At 40.2% G+C, this 19,850-nt stretch overlaps 1 protein-coding gene across 2 annotated transcripts; it reads left to right on the top strand.

Annotated features, from left to right (window-relative positions):
* Positions 1-417: 417 nt before the first annotated feature.
* nup35 (nucleoporin 35) lies at positions 418-18,853 on the top strand. Of its 2 annotated transcripts, none has more exons than XM_068035574.1 (9): positions 418-557; positions 5,190-5,354; positions 6,000-6,127; positions 8,167-8,227; positions 9,243-9,384; positions 12,415-12,484; positions 15,987-16,115; positions 16,935-17,096; positions 17,187-18,853. In XM_068035574.1, the coding sequence occupies exons 1-9, from the start codon at positions 545-547 to the stop codon at positions 17,262-17,264; spliced, it is 948 nt and encodes a 315-aa protein (XP_067891675.1). In that variant the 5' UTR covers positions 418-544; the 3' UTR covers positions 17,265-18,853. The 2 variants fall into 2 exon arrangements, with proteins under 2 accessions (XP_067891675.1, XP_067891676.1); XM_068035575.1 differs by lacking the exon at positions 418-557 and adding an exon at positions 670-867.
* Positions 18,854-19,850: the final 997 nt, after the last annotated feature.

A 19,850-nucleotide genomic window follows, 5' to 3' on the forward strand; every position in this document is an offset into this window, starting at 1 on the left:
ATTTCTTGTATCTCACCATGCCACACATTGCTCATCACTTTAGCATATCTTCTAAATCATCTGAGTAGCACGATGGGAGATCATATTAATTCGTTTTCCATTCTGTCACTCCCATTTATAAATGCTAACATATATTTCCGGGATGTTGACAGCTGTAAATTTTGCGCCCCCCCCCCATCCCCCCATCCCATTAATGTGTGTTAGGGTGCATTTCTCGTAAGGTTTTGCTCTTCGGGGAAATTTGAACACGGTTAGGGGGGGTAAAAAATTAGTATGAAGTGTTTTACAATCGAGACTACTGATTGACGAAGTAGTGTTGTAACCACGCCAGGTAAGCGGAGACTGAAAGTCCTTTCACCCCGAGTCCTTGGAAGGAAATACAACGGAGCCAAATGAGTGACGCTTTTCCCATCGTGCAGTTCCGCTCCTGCATTTGGAGATTTTCCGCCATTTTTGAAAGTGGAGGAAGCGCTGGGGGCTGCAGCGGGAAGGAGCTGCTTGCGTTTCAGGCCCATGTGTCGCCAACACTCTAGAACCCTTTGTCATGGAGTTCCAAGGTAAGGTTCGACTCGGCTCGAGCACCTTCCTGGGGACCAGAGCCCGGGGACCACGAGCTCCGGGCAGAGGCCCGCCTGCCGGCCGCGCGCGCGCTCTCTCGCTCCTGGGGGGCTGGGCGGGGGAGGGAACCGGCCAAGAAAGCGAGAGACGCTCGGCGCACCCTCACATGCATGGCTGCCACATGAGGCGGCGTCTTGTGTTTCGTTAACAAATGCATAGATGCGGGGAAGTTACAACATTCCCGAGCGAAACAATCTATATACCTGGTTCGAACTATTAAACGGGCTCTCTGTTGCTAGAACATTTAAGGTAGGTGTACGGCTTAAAATGCGAATTAATATCCGACAATTCTATTTGTTTGTGCGGCTGTGTAATGAATCCTTTCTTGCATTGCCCGCAACCAAAGCGTGTGATTGTAGTTTATTCACCGGGGCCTAGTTCACAGTCTTTTTAGTTGGAATGTCGGCACTGAATCGAGACAGTGCCTTTTCCTTTTAGGAGAGTTTAGAATGCTCTGAATCAACGTTTAACTAGATTGTGAATTTTTTGAAGTCTGAATTATGACATTTTGTGATTCTAGACATTGTAATTCTCTAATGTAACTACTGAATGACCTTTATAGCCAATTCATGTCATTCAGCTTCCTATTAGGCGGCTGCACAAGAAAGGGCCCAATTTTGCGAAAGACTGGTTCCTGTGGGGGGTACATCAAAAGGCCATGTTAAAATTTCTGGCATGGCTGGCTACCCAACACTGTTACTGAAACGGGAACAATGTCAAAGTAATTTACTTGAAACAGTAAGGTTAGGAAAATCAAGAGATATCCTTGAGCTCTCAACAAAAGTCAGTTGTCAGTTTAAAAAAAAAATAGTGAATAAGAGGAAATACTTCTAGGGATATATTACTGGACCAAACATATTGCCAGTTCGATTTGTCGGATAGGAACAGGAGTAGGCAATTTAGCCCATCGAGCCTGTCCCGCCATTCGATATGGTGGCACAGTGGTTAGCACTGCAGCCTCACAGCTCCAGCGACCTGGATTCAGTTCTCTGTACTGCCTGTGCGGAGTTGCAAGTTCTCCCTGTGACCGCGTGGGTTTCCGCTGGGTGCTCCAGTTTCCTTCCACAGCCAAAGACTTGCAGGTTGATAGGTAAATTAGCCATTGTAAATTGCCCCTAGTGTAGGTAGGTGGTAGGAGAATGGTGGGGATGTGGTAGGGAATATGGGATTAATGTAGGATTAGTATAAATGGGTGGTTGTTGGTTGGTACAGACTCGGTGGGCTGAAGCTCCTGTTTCAGTGCTGTATCTCTAAATAAATAAATATGATCATATCTAATCTTCCACTTAAATGCCTTTTTCCCAAACTATCCTCATATCCCCTTATGTCATTTGTTTTACAAATCTGTCAGTCTCTGCTTTAAGCATACTCACTTGAGCTTCCACAGCCCTCTGGGGTAGAGAATTCCAAAGATTCATAACCTTCTGAGTAAAGAAATTTCTCCTCATCTCAGTCCTAGACTCCCCAACCAGGGAAACATCTCAGCTGCATCTACCCTGTCTATCCCTTTAAGTATTTTGTAGGTTTCAATGAGATCACCTCTCATTCTTTGAAACTCTAGAGAATATAGGCCCAGTTTCCCCAATCTCTCTTCATAGGACTGTCCCGCCATCCCGAGAACAAGTTTGGTGAACCTTCGTTGCACTCCCTCTATGACAATAATATCTTTCCTAAGGTAAGGTGACCAAAACTGCACACACTACTCCAGGTGCAGTCTAACCAAAGTTCTATACACTTGAAGCAAGACTTCACTACTCCTGTACTCGCATCCTTTTGCGAGAAAGGCTGAGTTTGAATAGAAAGCAGACTGATTCAAGGTCTGACCTCTGTATTTAGGTCCTACTTATGAATACCTTAGGTCATTAAACAAATTGCGAATGGTTACAGGTCCACAACACACACCTAGTGTGGGAAATGGGTAAGGAGTTTTGGGGGAGAGCAATGGCGCAGGTGTTGGCTGAGTACAACATGTGGTTGAAACACAGAAATGTCACCTGAGTTGTTATTAGGGTAGGTAGGTATATTTAGGCTTTAATATACATCACATGTTTGTGGTTCTGTTTGAGCAGTTTAAAGCACTTTTAGGACACACAGTGGATTTCTTGTAAACTGCATTGTAATTAATGATATTCATCACTCTGCTCACATCAGTCTTAATTGACTAATTATTGTGGCCTGTTGGTATGTTGGAATGCAGTGGAATAAGTCATATTGATGCTTGTGCAGAAGTCTGGAGGAAAGGAAAGGCTGCTAAGACTATTTGTTTCTTGGGTCAGTTACTGAAAATAACTGGAGCAACATATTTTCAAATTTACAACTTTTATGGTGACTAAGTGGTTAATTCTGAGAGAGAGGAAGGAAACTGAATAGGAAACTTTTTCAACCCCCCCCCCCCCCCACCTGCTTTCTATACTTTATACATTGAGGAGGATTGTATTTGTTTATTTTCAAGGTAACTAGCTGATCTCCCATGGCATTGCTTATGGTTATTTTTAACCTATTTTCTTTGGTCGTTGAACCTTCTGCCATGATAGATAATTGCTTTGTAAATCCCTTTACCTCCAGCTTTTAGTTGGGTTACCACAAACTAAAGCAAGTGCAGTTTTCTTTGTAACTTGAATTCCCAATTAACACTTTCCAAATCAGGTCTGACCAATATAATCTTTGACTTGGTTTCGGTCCATTGATGCTGACAAGTATCTTATTTGCATTTTTCACTATAGCCATGTGCTGGGCTGACCGTTTCATAGAATTATTTACAAACCCTCCATATCTGTTTCCTGACCTGCATTTTTTATTTATTCGGGGGTTGTGGGCGTCACTGGCCAGACCAGCATTTATTGCCCATCCATATTGTCCTTGAGAAGGTGATGATCTGCTTTCTTGAACCGCTGCAGTCCTTGGGGTGCTGTTAGGAAGGGAGTTCTAGGATTTTGATCTAGCGACGGAAGGAACGGTGACATAGTCCCAAGTCAGGATGGTATGTGGCTTGGAGGGGAACTTGCAGTTGGTGGTGTTCCATGCATCTGCTGCCCTCGTCCTTCTAGGTGGTAGAGGATGCGGGTTTGGAAGGTGCTGTCGAAGGAGCCTTGGTGCGTTGTGGTAGTGCATCTTGTATGTGGTACACCGCTGCTGCCATTGTGTGTCGGTGGTGGGGGGAGTGAATGTTAAAGGTGGTGGATGGGTGCCAATCAATTGGGCTGCCTTGTCTTGGATGGTGTCGAGCTTCCTGAGTGTTGTTGGAGCTGCGTCCATCCAGGCAGTTGGAGAGTATTTTGTCACACTCCTGACTTGTGCCTTGTAGATGGTGGACAGGCATTGGGGAGACAGGAAGTGAGTTACTCTGCAGAATTTCCAGCCTCTAACCTGCTCTTATAGCCACAGCATTTATGTGGCTGGTCCAGTTCAGTTTCTGGTCAATGATGATCCCCAGGATGTTGTTGGTGGGGGGGGATTCAGCAATGGTAATGCCATCGAATGTCATGGGGAGATGGTTAGATTCTTTCTTGTTTGAGCTGGTACTAGTGTAGTGTGGTGTGCTGCCATGATGTCCTTTAACACATACTTCTTTTGGTTCCTTGCATATTAATTACTTTACACTTAAGCACATTGAACTGCATCTGCCACCTGTTAGCTATTACCTAAAAGAACTAAAATGTTTTGAATCTGGTTGCATTGTTCTTCATTATTTATCCTGCTATGATTAACAAACCTGGAGATTTTGTGTGATACTCCTATCAGTCATATATCCTGCAGATTAAACATAATGGCTCCAGGACTCAACCTGGAATATTCTACTTCATCATTTTTCCAGTGAGAAAGGGTAAATACAGAATTATATGAAATTCATACTTGGGTAACCGGGATAAATTTGCAGATGGAATCGGAATAAAAGTAAATGAATTCCATGGCTAGCGGCATATCAATATCAAATAGCACCAAAGATTCTACATGGCAGTTGTGTCCAATCTGCAGCCCCAAATCCTGCAATCCATCATTCAAAGATAAAGTAACTCCGTTGCATTTACACAGTACTTTGTTGGAGGTTGTGGTAGAGGGCTGTTTTATTGCTGTTGTCTGATTAATGTATATATAATTGGAAGACCAAGATCTGTTGGTAGCAGTATCCTGCGATGTATGTAACTTACGTACAATTTGCAGCACAGAAACAGGGCATTCGGCCCAACCTATCTGTGTTCATGTTTATGCTCCACACAATCCTCTTCCCGCCCGACCTCATCTACCCCTATCTGTATTTATTTTTATTCCTTTCTTCCTCATGCTTGTATATCTTTGCCTGAACTGCTCCATGTGTTAGCGAGTAACCACTCCCTGAATAAAGAAGGTTCTTCTGAATTCTTTATTGGACTTATATTTACGGCCGCTAGTTTTGGACTCCTCCAAAAGTGGCAACATCTTCATGTCCACCCTATTGAACCCATTCATAAGTTTAATCATTACTTGAAAAATTAGAATTCTTCACTTTAAAAACAATGTTTAAATGAAATCACTCAAGTATTTTTTTTTTAAACTTATATACTTGGAGTGATTACTGTGTTTTTTAATCATAGGATCTGAACCAATGGCATTGGGATCTCCGACATCTCCTAAGCCAGGTGCTGGTGCCCAGTTTTTACCTGGTTTCCTAATGGGAGATTTACCAGCCCCGGTAACTCCTCAACCACGGAACTTTGGCACTTTGGCTGGAATAACAGATATGCGATCTCCTTTTGGAGGTAAGTGGTGGGAAGCAACATATCAGCAGCAGCATTCCACTCATTTGAGTCTCGCTTTACAGTTGTACTTGGAAAGTTCATTTTTAGGTTTTATATAATACATACTAGATGAGTGGGAAAGTCATTTTTGAATGTTTCAGGTTTTTAGTAATTTTGGAATGTATAAGGGGGAAAACATGCATTGTTGATAACTGCAAATCATATACTTTGTTAAACAGAAGTACTTGCAGTTGTATACCCTCCTAGGGTTGCATAATATACTGTTTTGTCACGAAACTGATCTGCAAAGTTTTCCATCTGGCATTAACAGTGAGAATGGCTAAGTAGTATTGATTGAGTCTAGGATTAGAAGTTATATACATGTTCCATTAAAACTTTAGGGATTTGATTACCTCTGTATCTTGCACCACTTGAAGTCTATCTGTTTTGGGAAGTGGGATTGGATATGGTAATACAATTTCAAGTTTGAACGGTTGGGTTTATTTTGCAACAAGGTTTATTCTTCATCTATAAGGATGAAAAGAAGCTGAGAATATCTTATGTTGCTCATTTTTACTAAAACTGACAAAAGTTGAAAAATTGTGAGATCTGCAATTGTAATGATTTCTTGTAATTGAAAAACATTAATTTTTTTCTCAAATCCAGGAGGCACACCTCCCCAACCAATCGTACCCACTCCTAAAGATAAGTGTGGCGCACCCCCAGTTCGTAGTTTATATGATGATTTGGGCAGCTCAAGAGCTGGACTGTCACCCTTAAATTCACGACAACCGGTAAGAAGCTAGACACAAGCGTAAGGGTGGTTTTTATGGGCAAAATATTTCCGGACCTCAGGATTGTATTGAACGTGACTATCTCCTGGGGATCTCAGAGCAGAATCATACCTGTTGAGTTGTGGTTGTGACTGGGGGAGGGGGGGTGGGGTTACGTGATTTTAAATTTGTTTGATTGGGAGTAATGAGATTCTTTAACGAGAAGGAATTGATTGGAAAATTAATGGTACTAAAAGAAAATGGCTATCTGAAATTCTGAGATACAGACAAGGATGGGTTGCTACCTAGACTATTTCAAGATATAAATATTCCTGTTAAGTTTTGTAACATGCAATTACAGAAAATTATCTTGCATTAAGATAGTTAATTTATTTTTGGTAATTGTTTTCGCATAAATGGTAATATTTAGCTTGTGCCTATTGCATATGGAACATGGAATTGCACTGAAGTCCTGCAATAACAATGACAACTTGCATTTATACAGCGTCTTTAATATAAAACGTCCCAAGTTGCTTCACAGGAGCCTTATAAAGCAAAATTTGACAGAGAGCCACATAAGGATAGATGGCTAATGTTGCCAGTAAACTAAGTCGGTGTGGCTGCATGGCAGCCTGGAAGATAACATGCAGGTCTTTCTCTCTGACATGGCCAGACATAAAAAATTAAAAGGATCGCACACTGGTGAAAGCTAGCTGTGGAAAACAATTAAATTTTAAAGGAAATATTGCAGGTGGCCAAAAGCTTGGTCAAAGAGGTAGATTTTTAAAGCAGGAAAGTGAGGTAGAGGGGTGGAGACATTTAGGGAGGAAATCCCAGGCTTAGGGTCCAAGCAGCTCCAGGCACGGCTGGCAATGGTGGAGCGACTAAAATTGGGGATGCTCGAGGCCAGAATTAGATGAGTGTAGAGATGAGAGGGTTGTGGGGGCTGGAGGAGATTGCAGAAATATGGAGGGATTTTAAATCAAGTATGAGAATTTTAAAATTGAGGCGTTATTTAACCGGGAGCCAGTGTATGTCAGTGTATGTCAGTGAGCATAGGGGTGATCGGTGAACAGGATTTGGTGTGGGTTGGGACATGGGCAGCAGAGTTTGGGATGACGGAGTTTCGGTGTTGGAATAGTCGAGGCTAGAGGCAACAAAGACATGGATGAGGGTTTCAGTAGCAGATAAGCTGAGATGAGCTGGAGTCTGATGACGTTAGAGTTGGAAATAGTTGATCTTAGTGATGGTGTGGATATGGTCAGAAGCCCTTCTCGGTGTCAAATATGACACCAAGGTTGCAAACCATCTGGTTCAGCCTCAGTTATTGGGAAGAGGGATGGAGTTGTTGGATAGGGAGTGGAGTTTGTGCGACCTAATGGTGTGGGAGTGGGGAGGGGAAAAAAAAATTGTACGTCATTCTCTTGTTACGAGTACATAGATAATGGAACAATGCTGCAATTTGATGATGCTTTTATGTCTGAAAGTTATGTACTTTACTTTTCTTCTGCTATCATTCACTCACCACTTTTGAATCCCCTTTTTCTATGCATTTGTAATTTTTTTTAGGGCCACATGTCTTTACTCTTTCTCCTTTTGCATTGAACTCGCCATGCCATATACTGAATTTCGTTGGGTAGATAGACAACTTGCTTCCAAGTCTCTGGCAATGTCTATGATGTACCTGGATGTTACATGGGATTACGCTTCTTGTGTCTTTCTTTTTCCTGGCACTGCAGTGTGTGGTTCTTCTTTTCTTTTGGGCCTCCTTATCTCGAGAGACAATGGATACGCGCCTGGAGGTGGTCAGTGGTTTGTGAAGCAGCGCCTGGAGTGGCTATAAAGGCCAATTCTGGAGTGACAGGCTCTTCCACAGGTGCTGCAGAGAAATTTGTTTGTTGGGGCTGTTGCACAGTTGGCTCTCCCCTTGCGCCTCTGTCTTTTTTCCTGCCAACTACTAAGTCTCTTCGACTGTGGTTCTAGCTAAGAGATTTCCATACGTGTGAATCAAATATACGGTTACTTAAGATAATTTCTCATTGAAATTTTTTTAATTGCAGGCTAATGTTTCAAAAGTTCAAACTCTTCTTTCAGGAAATAATTTATTAACACCTGGATCAGGTACGTTTACTGTCAGCATAGTTCATCGCTATTAAAATGATAAGTGTACAACTTGCCTTAGGACCCATAGAGAGAGAAGGCAGAAGACCCTTACACTAGTTTAACCCTTCAAAGCTCTGTTGACTCGGTCCTTAATGTATAGCCTTTTGCTGCTGGGTGCAAAATGAGCATCTAATCTGAGACTGCTTCATTGCTAATTGATCCCTTAAATCTGTGAAATGAAATCATTGCCTGCAGAGCTGACAGTTGCAGAGGACTCTGGCAAATCCAGAACCTCTCCCTATCTTCAAGGGATTCAAATAGCTGCTTGTCAAAGCCACTACCCTGGGATGAGGGCTACACTTTGTGGGGCCACGAGACTTATAAAAAGCAGCTGTGTGAATGGCATACATTGAACAATCTGGTGTCAGAAGTAGGTATCTCTGTCAATGCCACAAGATGTTTGAGGCTGTAAATAATATCCTCCCTCAGGATGACTTGCTGCCTAATGTTTCAAATCATTGCCACTAGTGACAGATGATATGTCCTGCTCACTAAATTGTTTTCTGGATCTTTCATACTGTTGCTGATTATGGGTTGTAAAATGTCAAAATGATAAATCTAATGACTAAGTTTACAAAGGCATACTTCTGAGTCTTTTATTGGTTTGCAAAATCTCCCATCATAACAATAAGAAAAGTGACTTAAAGCTATTTCTGATTTGAGTTGTACTTGATGTGCACATCATGTACAAGAATGTAGGATGTGAAATTTTGCCTGTGGAGGTCAGATGGTGAGATTTTCTTAGTTAAGTCCAAGATCCTTTTCTTCAAATTATTCTGTGGTCCTTATGCAATCAGATGACTGGTGTGATGGTTGATTCCATAAAGCTCAGTTCTGTTTATCATTGAATATAAAACAAATGGATTCATTTTAAACTTGTGTGTTCAAAAATAATTCATGTTGCAAATGGGAGAAAGATGAAATGATTTTTCTGTCGACTGCACTTGAATTGTAAATTTCCTTTCTACCTTAGGTCCTAGTGTATTTAGTCCAGCCACTATTGGCCAACACAGAAAGTCCACTCTTTCTCCTGCACAGGCAGATCCTTTCTACACACAAGGAGAATCCCTCACTTCAGATGATCATTTAGATGACACATGGATTACAGTTTTTGGGTTTGTATGATTTGTATTCTCTCCTAGAATTATAGAAACTCTTTGTTTCTCTAGGTAGACAAATAAGAATTAAGTTGAGTTCAACTTTTAGGGATTTGTATTGTAGTTCCGTGTGTGTGTGTGTGTGTGTGTGTGTGTGTGTGTGTGTGTGTGTGTGTGTGTGTGTGTGTGTGTGTGTGTGTGTGTGTGTGTGTGTGTGTGTGTATGTATTAAACTGCTTCTCATCCTTCAGAATTTGTAAAGCTAGAAGAAATTTCAAATGTTATTACAATGCAGCATAAAAAAGCTCTGAATCTGGAATTGCTTTATTATTTGCTGAAGTTGTTTAAAACTTGAAGTAATTAAGTTTCAACTCTCGTGTAACAGTTGTTGAGAAAAGTGTATAGTGAGCTTAATGTATATTAGCTGACTTGCTTATGGGTGAATTGTAATGTCTACATAGTATGTGCAGCAATTAAGCTAATTGTAAAGAATTTTGATTCATATACTTTTTTTCCACATATCTCTAGCGTGTTTTCTAAGATTGCACTGTTTGCAGTTACTTATTTAATATGTATGCAGCATCCTTCTGTTCAAGAATAGTACAGCACAGAAGGCAGTCATTGGCCCATCAAGTTAATTGTTCTCTCTCAGGTGCTCCCCTCTCCTTTTAAATCTATTGTCACTATCCTCCCATTTCCTCAAAACAACATTCTTGACTCCACTGTCATTGCAAACTACTGCCCCATATCCAACCTCCCTTTCGTCTCCAGAGTCCTTGAATATGTTACCTCCCAAATCTATGCCCACCTTTCTTTAAACTCCATGTTTGAATTTCTCCAATCAGTACCGAAGCGGCTCTTGTCAAAGTCACATGACATCCTCTGTGACTGTGATAAAGGTAAACATTCCCTCCTCAGCCTCCTCTACCAACCTGCAGCCTTTGACATAGTTGACCACACCATCCCCCTCCAATGCCTCTCCATTGTTGTCCAGCGGAGTGGGCCTTCTCTCACCTGGTTCCCATCTTAGCTATCTACTCATAACCAGCATATTCTCTTCCTGCTCCCACACTTTTACCTCTGGTGTCCCCCAAGGATCTCTCCTTGGCCGCCTCCTATTTCTCATCTACATGCTGCCCCTTGCTGACATCATCTGGAAGACTGCGTTAGTTTTCATGTGCACGATGATGACACCCAGCTCTACTGCACCAACACCTCTCAATTCCTCTGCTGTGGCTAAATTATCAGACTGCTTATCCAACATTCAGTACCGAATGAGCAGAAATTTCCTCCAATTGAATATTGGGAAGATTGAAGCCAGTGTTTTCAGTCTTTGCTCCAAACTCCATTCCCTGGCTACTGGCTACATCCCTTTCCCTGGCAACAGACTTGAGACTTAACCTTAGGTGTCATATTTGACCCTGAGATGAGCTTCTGACCATGCATTCGCATCATTAGTGAAGACTGCCCATTTCCATCTCTGTTGCCAGAATTCACCTGCCTCTGCTCAGCTGCTGAAACACACATTCATGCCTTTGTTACCTCCTAGAAGTGACTATTCCAGTGCACTCCTGGATGGACTCCCATGTTCTATCATCTATAAACTCGAGATCGTCCAATACACTGCTGCCTATGTCTTAGCTCACATCAAGTGCTGTTCGCCTTTCACTCCTGTGCTCACTGACCTAAATTGGCTTCTGGTCAAACAGCATCTTGATTTTAAGATTCTCATGCTTGTTTTAAATCCCTCCTTGGCCTCATAATCTCCAGCCTCAACCTTCTGAGATATCACAACTCTCTCCGTTAGCTGGTATTTGTATTCATGCCACTGTTCCTTTTATCCCCAGGGCTTCATTTTTGCTGACAAGCCTATTATGTGCTAACCTGTTGCCTTGCTTTTTCAAGTGAAGATTTTTTTTTTGTCAGTTAATGCCACCTAGGAAGTGTAAAGTTACACTAACTGCTTAAAAAAAAAAATCCTTGTTAAGTACTCCCCTGATTTCGATGGTAGGAGTATTTCAAACGAATATTGTTGAGGTAGAATCCCTAGGCTATTGATCAATCCCAATTGCTTTGACTTCGTTAAGCATTCCTCTCCTGTTTTACTGGTGGCATGCTGCAAATGATCTAACCGTTCTTACTATACATGTGGCTAGATTATGTGATTAGGCAACAATTTCAAATCATACAGCAGAATTGTCTTGCCGTACCATCTTGTCTGAAGAGTACTTTGGAGGATATGAAGAAATGTAGGATTTTTCTGGAGTCCTTATCTAAGTTACTCTACCAAAATTGCAGCTTCAATTGTGCCTTAAGTTGCTGCTTATTGACTAGGTCTTCAATGATGAAGGTTTCTGTAGATTTGTTAAACCTGTCTCCTTAATTATTTTGTGATGATCATTCTGACCCTTCTATTTCACCAGGGATTTATCTAGTTTAAATTTGAGACCTGTAATTTCAGCACTCTTCTAACTCTGGGATGTTGAATTAGAAAAATCAATATTTTGGGTTTTAGGTAGACTGTCATCAATGACTTGGGATTTTTAAATAGATTGGTAACTGAGAAGTATCTGGTCCTTTCAGAAATTTCATTGTGTATGGGTTCCAGTCAGCAAGGAATGGCATGCATGTTTGATGCTATGACAGGAGTAGGCTATATGATCAATCTTTCACGAGCTAGTTTCCAATCTGCTGCATTGCTGTTGAGAGTTGTTAGTTGGAGACTGAGCAGCTGGTTTGATGTAGTATTGGAATAAGCTTGGAAGCAGGTTACCTGCCTGCGTGCAGAATATATCTGATGACCAGAAGAAAAGCTGAGACACTTATCTCTAAAAAGAAACACATTCTTGTGGCTGGACGAAGTTTCCTGCTCTTACAAAACTTAAGGGCTGATTTTAACTCTTAAGTGAGTGGGTTTTGAATGGGTTAAAATTGGGCCCTTCATCTTTTGTTAGTGCTTGTATTGGTGGTTTTAACTTCCAGTATGACCTGTTATTCACTGACCTTATTGGAAATGAGATTAATCACGCTAAGAAAAATCTCATTACAGGTTTCCTCCAGCATCTGCTTCGTACATCCTCCTACAGTTTGCACAATATGGAAACATTTTAAAACATGTGGTAAGGTTCTGAAATTGATTAAGTTTCCAGTTGCTGTAAGTTTATTGCAGTTTGAAAAAATATATTTTTCCTACATATTGCTGAATGTTGTGGGCAAATTTGTTGCTTAATGTAAAGTGAAATGAACTTTTTCCTTGACTCCAATAACTTGTGTTTCTGCAACGCAGTGGGGTAGAGTTTCTGAAATTGGGCACAAATTGCACTTGAAATTGAGCTAGTTTTCTGAAGTGAAGTAATGGTTCAAATTTCCACCCAAACTCAGTTGCATAATGACAAATGCAAAATCTCCCATGAACCAACTTTATTGGGCAATGTAATAGAAAATGTTTTTCTTTTCCTTGCATGAAAAAAAACTTGATTTATATTTAAGTAGTAACCTGGTGCAGTTTTATTAATACAGCCGAAATTAGGTTTATCACAAAAATTGATCTTTTTAATGTGTCTGGTCCACCACCTGTGAGTAACCTGATTTTTAGTCACTGAAAATGACTTACACTGAACCATTTATTCGTTTCATTGGAGTACGCCAGTCAGTTTTTTTAGTAAATATTTAAAAACTTCTAAAGCTTGCCAAAGTTTTAAGAGCCTTCTCGAATGGGGGTAATTGGTGCAAATTTGCTATGCTTGTAAGTTTGATCTGGGGGATGGGGTCAACATCCAGCATGATTTTAAGAAAAAAAGCACAAAAGTTTGTGGAAATTTGATTTATGCTTGACGTAACTTGTGTTTAAAGGTCTGCAATCTTTTGCACTGGTTTGGCTGATTTCAGCCAGTTTTTAACTAGTGGAAACTTTAGGCCATTCTTCTTTGGCCTCCTTGTCTTGGGAGACAATGGGTAAGCGCCTGGAGGTGGTCAGTGGTTTGTGGAGCAGCGCCTGGAGTGGCTATAAAGGCCAATACTAGAGTGACAGACTCTTCCACAGGTACTGCAGATAAAATTGGTTGTCGGGGCTGTTTCGCAGTTGGCTCTCCCCTTGCGCTTATGCATTATGGATGATATATAAACTTGTTCTTCTCGTTTTTTTTATATGCAAATTAAAGCTACTCTAATTTAAGCAATATCTTTCTAAAAGGCAGATCATTAATTTTTCAATTAGGCAAAATGTATTCAATGATTTATACTTTTGTTGTCCAGTTTCAATATGTGCCTTTGTGTTTTCAGCACTTACTCTTGAGTTGGGGTCATAGTATTTGATATTGTTTTGGATATAGTTACAATGGTAGCCTAACATTTTCATGATATTCTGATTCAACTTAGGAAAAGATTAGATTAGAGATACAGCACTGAAACAGGCCCTTCGGCCCACCGAGTCTGTGCCGAACATCAACCACCCATTTATACTAATCCTACACTAATCCCACATTCCTACCAAACATCCCCACCTGTCCCTATATTTCCCTACCACCTACCTATACTAGTGACAATTTATACTGGCCAATTTACCTATCAACCTGCAAGTCTTTTGGCTTGTGGGAGGAAACCGGAGCACCCGGAGAAAAACCCACGCAGACACAGGGAGAACTTGCAAACTCCACACAGGCAGTACCCGGAATCGAACCCGGGTCCCTGGAGCTGTGAGGCTGCAGTGCTAACCACTGCGCCACTGTGCCGCCCTAGTTTCTACTTTTTAAAAGATTATACTTGCAACTTGATTTGTAGTCCCTTTTTCGCTTTCCCCCCCTCCCCCTCTGAAAGAAAAACTCTGATCAGGCTGGGTTTTGGTCAGGTGACTATAGATGCTCTTCCCTGGTGTGTCCATTCTGTGTCCTTGAATGTGGGGCCATTATTACACAGTGGGGTTGGAATGTGGCCTGTGTTTGATGGTGTTATTTCTCGCGTATTATCTTGACTTTGTATCCGGAGACGCTCTGTCTGCGAAGGTCTTTGTCAGCCCAGCTCCTGCAGATGGGAGCCGTTTGGCATTAAATGGTCTATTTAACATTTTTATGTGCCTTCCCAGGACTAGTCCAGACGTGATGATGAGTTTAGTTTCTAACAGGCACGATGCGTATTGGCAGTCTAGGAGGGGTCACTTGACCTCTCTCTCCATCTTGGCTACATCAATATGTGTCCGTTTTTTGGAGTTTAATTCACCAGTTCATTTTTGCGGTTCATAATTTCTCCAGTTCACTTTAGTTCATAACTGTTCCTTTTGTGAGCGTAACAGGGGCAATTGTAGCTGAAAGTGTGGATGTTTATGTTTAGCACGATTAGCTTCAATTTAGAAACTGGATTCATATATAGAAATTTTTCTTTGTACATTCAGTTCATAAGTTGGTTCTCTTCAATGAACTGCACGTAATGTGAGCTTAATTGCAATGGACTGATGCACTGTTTTTATTCACATGATCTAAGCTGAAGTTATTGACGTTTTAACCATTGAAAAATGCGGCAAGTGTTTATGCATTTTCCAGAGTCAGTTGAAAGAGCTTTGCTGTGAATGCTGAAGGTGTTGCACTGTGCCCCTGATGTCGATGACAATGAAATCCAATAGAGCTGCTGGTGTCAGCAAAAAAAGAAAATAATTTCCTTTTAATTGAGAATTAAATTAAATGCTGCAGCTATTTCACAATGCAAAATGATGCTGATTCTCTCTCTCCTGGCAAAGGAAACAAATGAAACCAAAATATGTATAATTAATGTATTATGTTGCAGTCATTGCTGTCATATTCTACAGTTTTGTTTTTGGCTGGCAATAGCAGTTTAGCTAGGATTACATTTGTGCTTTCTCTCCATTGCTGCTTTAGTTGTCTTTCATGTGTCATCACTAAAAGTGCACTGCACCCTCCTGTGCCTTGCTCCCCACCCCCCAAAAAACATTCACCAAATTCTGTACTCCAGCTCAATCTGGATCAAAGCATTAGCGAAGGTGCACAGTACAGACCATCATGATTCTTTCTGTCCTTACTGTGCCTTTCCCTCCCCACTCCCCTATTCAAATATAACCATTCACTCAAATGGTCTATCCCATTCAACTCCATAATTTCTGGGTCACAGCGTTATAATTGAAGATTAAACAGTTTTGATTCCATAATAGAGATAAGAGAATCTCCATATTTAGTAACTTTCAATCTAGAGAAAAGCATCATTCGATCTACCTACATTAGCAAAGTAATGCAGCCCATGTGCTTAAAATATTGAAAATGAGATTTTCTGAAACTGGAGCCTGATTGTTAAAAGCTAAAATATGATAGATGAATTGCAATTGCTTATTTCTAGACCTGTGCATTTAATGGAACAAACCAAATGAGTGCTATTCTGCCAATGTACAATTTGACATGGTGTTATTTTCACATTTTTATACTCTGCCTGTTTCTAAGGTTTGAACGTTTAATTGGTTTACAGACTGTCTAATTTTGCAGAGTATGCTTCTGACATCTGTGGGATTTTTACCATCTGACAATCTACAGTTCAGCTGTGAAAACACTAGCTATCTTCCACTTTTCTTTAAAAAGTAATTTGATATCTAAATCTGTTTTTTTTTGGTGGAATATTACACAGATGTCAAACAATGGGAACTGGATGCATCTTCAGTATCAGTCTAAACTTCAGGCCAGAAAAGCTTTAAGTAAAGATGGAAAGATTTTTGGAGAGGCTATCATGGTTGGAGTGAAGCCATGCATTGATAAGGTGGGTTGCTGAAATTGGTGGTCCTGGTGGTATAAAATTTTCAACTCTCTGAAAATTTAAACTGAAGTCAAAGTGATGAAAGCCAAGGTGAAGAGGCTTTGGAGCAAGTGTTGCTGGTGCACTGAAAGTAGCTCTTTGATCAACCTTCTGGTCATCTGTTCTGAAAGTTCTGGTTTGGTGTCAAATTTTGCCTGATAGCTGTCATGTGAAGTGCCTTGGGACAATTTACTATGTTACAGGCACTTGGCACTATATAAATTCAAGTGATGCATTTAAAGAAGTCATCTCATTATCCACACTTTGTCAATTAAAAAAACTCTTAATGCTGCTGATCTTAATGGCACATTTGTCTATAATAGGCTGCTGATTACTTTGGAACTTGCTCTCGTAAGTGAGCTGAAGTAACAAGGAATCAGTAGCCCAGAGTGCACTATTATTTCAGCTTTTCTGGATTTGGAGCTTCTAGTTTCCCTGATGCGATCAACATCGTTCACCATTTAGGTAAGCTAAGAAAAATCTTCAGGGGAAGAAGGAAAAAAGAAGGAAAAATCAGAAACCACCTATGACACACTTGAATATTTAGAACTTTTTGACAGAAAAATACTTGTATGTGCCTATTCCCAGCCCCTTCCCCATCTGGCAGCAAAATAGTCAAGTGTCATAAGTAGAACACTTTTTGGGGTATCCTGCTAGTAGAGGGTACATCAACAAAATGCTTCCAGCAGCTAATTTGCCTACATTTTATTGATAGAATTTTAAAGATAAAGACAGGAAAGAGGATAGAAAATGGCAACAAATACTTTTGTTTTTGTTATGCAGAGTGTTATGGAGACATTTGATAGAGGTCGTGGATCTCTCTTCTCAGTCTTCAGTCCTCCTGTCAGTACTGTGGGTACACCTATACAGTCGCCAAGCACACCAAGAACAACTGCAATGAGGCCTCTGGCTGCAGCATACAAAGCTTCTAGCAGTGACTATCAGGTACATGTGGAAAAATTGGAAGTTGGTGCTGGTGTTTAATTTGATATGTAGTTAGAACTAAAACTACTAATACCCCCTTTTTCATTTTAGGTGGTTTCTGACAGGCAGACCCCAAGAAAAGATGAGAGCCTTGTTTCCAAAGCCATGGAGTACATGTTTGGTTGGTAGTCCTCCTATTAAGGAACCTTGAGGATGGATTATTTGAAGACTAATACCACTTGCAGATAAACAATTCTTAATGTGCAATTATGCACGCTGCTCTAGTAATTAACAGCAAAAAAACTCTTACCACTTGTACAGTTTGGTTAGTTATATAACCACTGTTATTGGGACAAGGGTGTGCATTTATCGAGACCTACTTTCTGACCAGGTAACCTGTAAATAGTTCGCACTTTAAAGTTTGTCTTCATGCATAAGTTTACAGGAAGTGTGAATACAAGGGTGGTTGGCCACATAAAATTGGTAACAAGTGTTAAAATATCAAATTGTTGCCTGTTTTTAATTTTTTGGTGCATGTATTTCTCGAGTATGAAGATGTTTTAGGCTGGGAGAAATACTTTTCTGATCATGTTCTTTATTTTTCCGAACTGAAATATGTCCCTATGTTTCCAATTGTAATTTTAACCTCCATTATCAAGTAAAAAAATAAATGATCTTTGTACATATAGGAAAGTCCATGACCATGTGTAGTATAAATGATATGCTGTCCTAGAATTTGCTTTTCTATACTGAACTGACACTGCTTCAAATTGCCAAAATGACTGGTGGGTAATTAATTTTTTTCCTAATGCCAAAAATTTTAAATGTTGAACTCTATTATTGCAGTTTCCTAAGTGTTAGTATTTTGTGATGTTCATTGTTTTGTGAAACAAATTTTAAAAAAGATCAGTATTTTTCCAAAAGCAAATGTTACATTGCGCTTATCATGATTCGCAGATAGGTAATGAAGTTTGTGTATGAAACTTATCTAATTTAGCAAGATTTTACAGAATTGTATATTTATTGAATAGTTCATTCTCTATATTCCAAAAATCTGTTTTAGAAAACATTGTCCAGCAGCAGTCACAAATTAAAATAACCGCCTTCGGTTTATAAAATGCGGTCAAGAAAATACTAGGTTTGAAAATAAAGTTTAGTGGTCATGTTCCATCACCCGTGCAGGCTGAAAAACCATTTTATTTTGAGATTTCAATACAAAGATTCCCCCACCCCCAGAACTTTGCATGATGTCAAATCTATTGTGGAGAATGAGTGACAGACCACACGGAAGTCCAAATAATAAGTGCCGAGTACGAGTTGAAATATTTTTGTTCGCACATTTCTAGTACTATGCCAGTCACTCAATTTATACTACGCATGGTAATGGGAGCATCTTTAAAAATAATGTTAAGTTGGTTTCTAAACGCTCTACTGGTGCATCATTTATATATTTGATGAATACTTAAGTTAATCATTGGGGTTACTTTCTATATTGTTGTAAATCTAAAAGTGGTTAGTAGGTACCTGATGTATATTTTGATAATCAGTATAATTGGATGGGTTTAGAGAGACTGCTACATGTATCTGCATGATTTGTAGAAAGTCACTCTATCCTATAGTTTACAGCACAAAAAATAAGGAAAACACATTTTATATAAAAGGCAAGTGTAACAGGACTGTAATTTTGTCCATTTAAAAAAAAGTTTCACATGCATTTATGACTTTATAATCAGTTTCCAACATGTTTTATAAATTTGATAAATCGTGAATTAATACAGTGTGGTATGTCTCTTCACCCAGTGTGCTTCCAGGTTCAGTCCTGGCATGTAGTTAGTAAATCTTTGCTGGGTAGTGGAAGCAGAACAGTTGACCTCAGTGTCTCTCGGAAAGTGGGTGGGTTGGGGGTGGGGTGTTATGTGGCAGAGAAGGTTCACACATGTAGCCACTATCCAGTGAACCCTGCTGGAAATTCTCTTTTGTGAGATTGGTAAGGACAGGATGGAGTTCAATTGCTGCCCTCCATGGCCACATAGTTTGTAAATCATTTCTGTCTAAGAACATGTATGAAAAATGGCCACATTTGAAGTACAGGAGGATTGGCAGCACCTGTGGAACTTTCCCAGAGGAGGTATAGCATTGACAAATTATTTTGAGCATTTTATTTCTGGAATAGCAAATCTTTATCGAAAATGGGTATCTGTTCTGTGAAGCGTCACCCCTACAACCCCTCAAAAACTGAGGAGCTTGAGATGATACTGGTAACAAATTCCAACTTAAACTAATTTTTTTTAAAAGCGCTGCTCAAGGTTGCAAGGTACTGCTCCTTGTCATGCGCAGATTGCACTGAGTAGTAGGAACTTTAATCTACATTATAGTTATCCTTGCATTTAAAAATCCTGTTTGACACTACAGATCAACAGTGGAGGGGAAAACATGTATTTAGCCAAACTAATTTGATATGTTTGGATTAGTAAACTACCAGAATCTAAATATATACTTTAAAAAAACTATAATATCAAGAATACAGAATTTTATGTTTACACATCAGAAACTGCAGTTGGGTACTGATAACGGCCCAGAACATTGTCGGTGAGCAGAAGTGGACGCATTCCTGGGTAGGATGCGCCTGCCCATTTTTGTCGTGATTGACCCAGGACTTCTGCCACTAACCCTGGTAGACTTTCCAGGCTTGGGGGACATCCCCTGTTTTATATCGCAGAGCTGTGGGAGGCAGCTGTACTACAAGGAATGCTGAAGATTGCCTGGCTGAGAAGT

The sequence above is a fragment of the Heterodontus francisci genome, chromosome 7 (assembly GCF_036365525.1).
Source record: "Heterodontus francisci isolate sHetFra1 chromosome 7, sHetFra1.hap1, whole genome shotgun sequence".
Classification (NCBI taxonomy): Eukaryota; Metazoa; Chordata; class Chondrichthyes; order Heterodontiformes; family Heterodontidae; genus Heterodontus; species Heterodontus francisci.

Excerpts from the sequence above, each read along its gene's own strand:
- nup35 (XM_068035574.1), top strand. Across the intron at positions 12,485-15,986 it reads GAAACATTTTAAAACATGTG|ATGTCAAACAATGGGAACTG; the intron begins GTAAGGTTCTGA and ends AATATTACACAG. Across the intron at positions 17,097-17,186 it reads CTTCTAGCAGTGACTATCAG|GTGGTTTCTGACAGGCAGAC; the intron begins GTACATGTGGAA and ends TTTTCATTTTAG.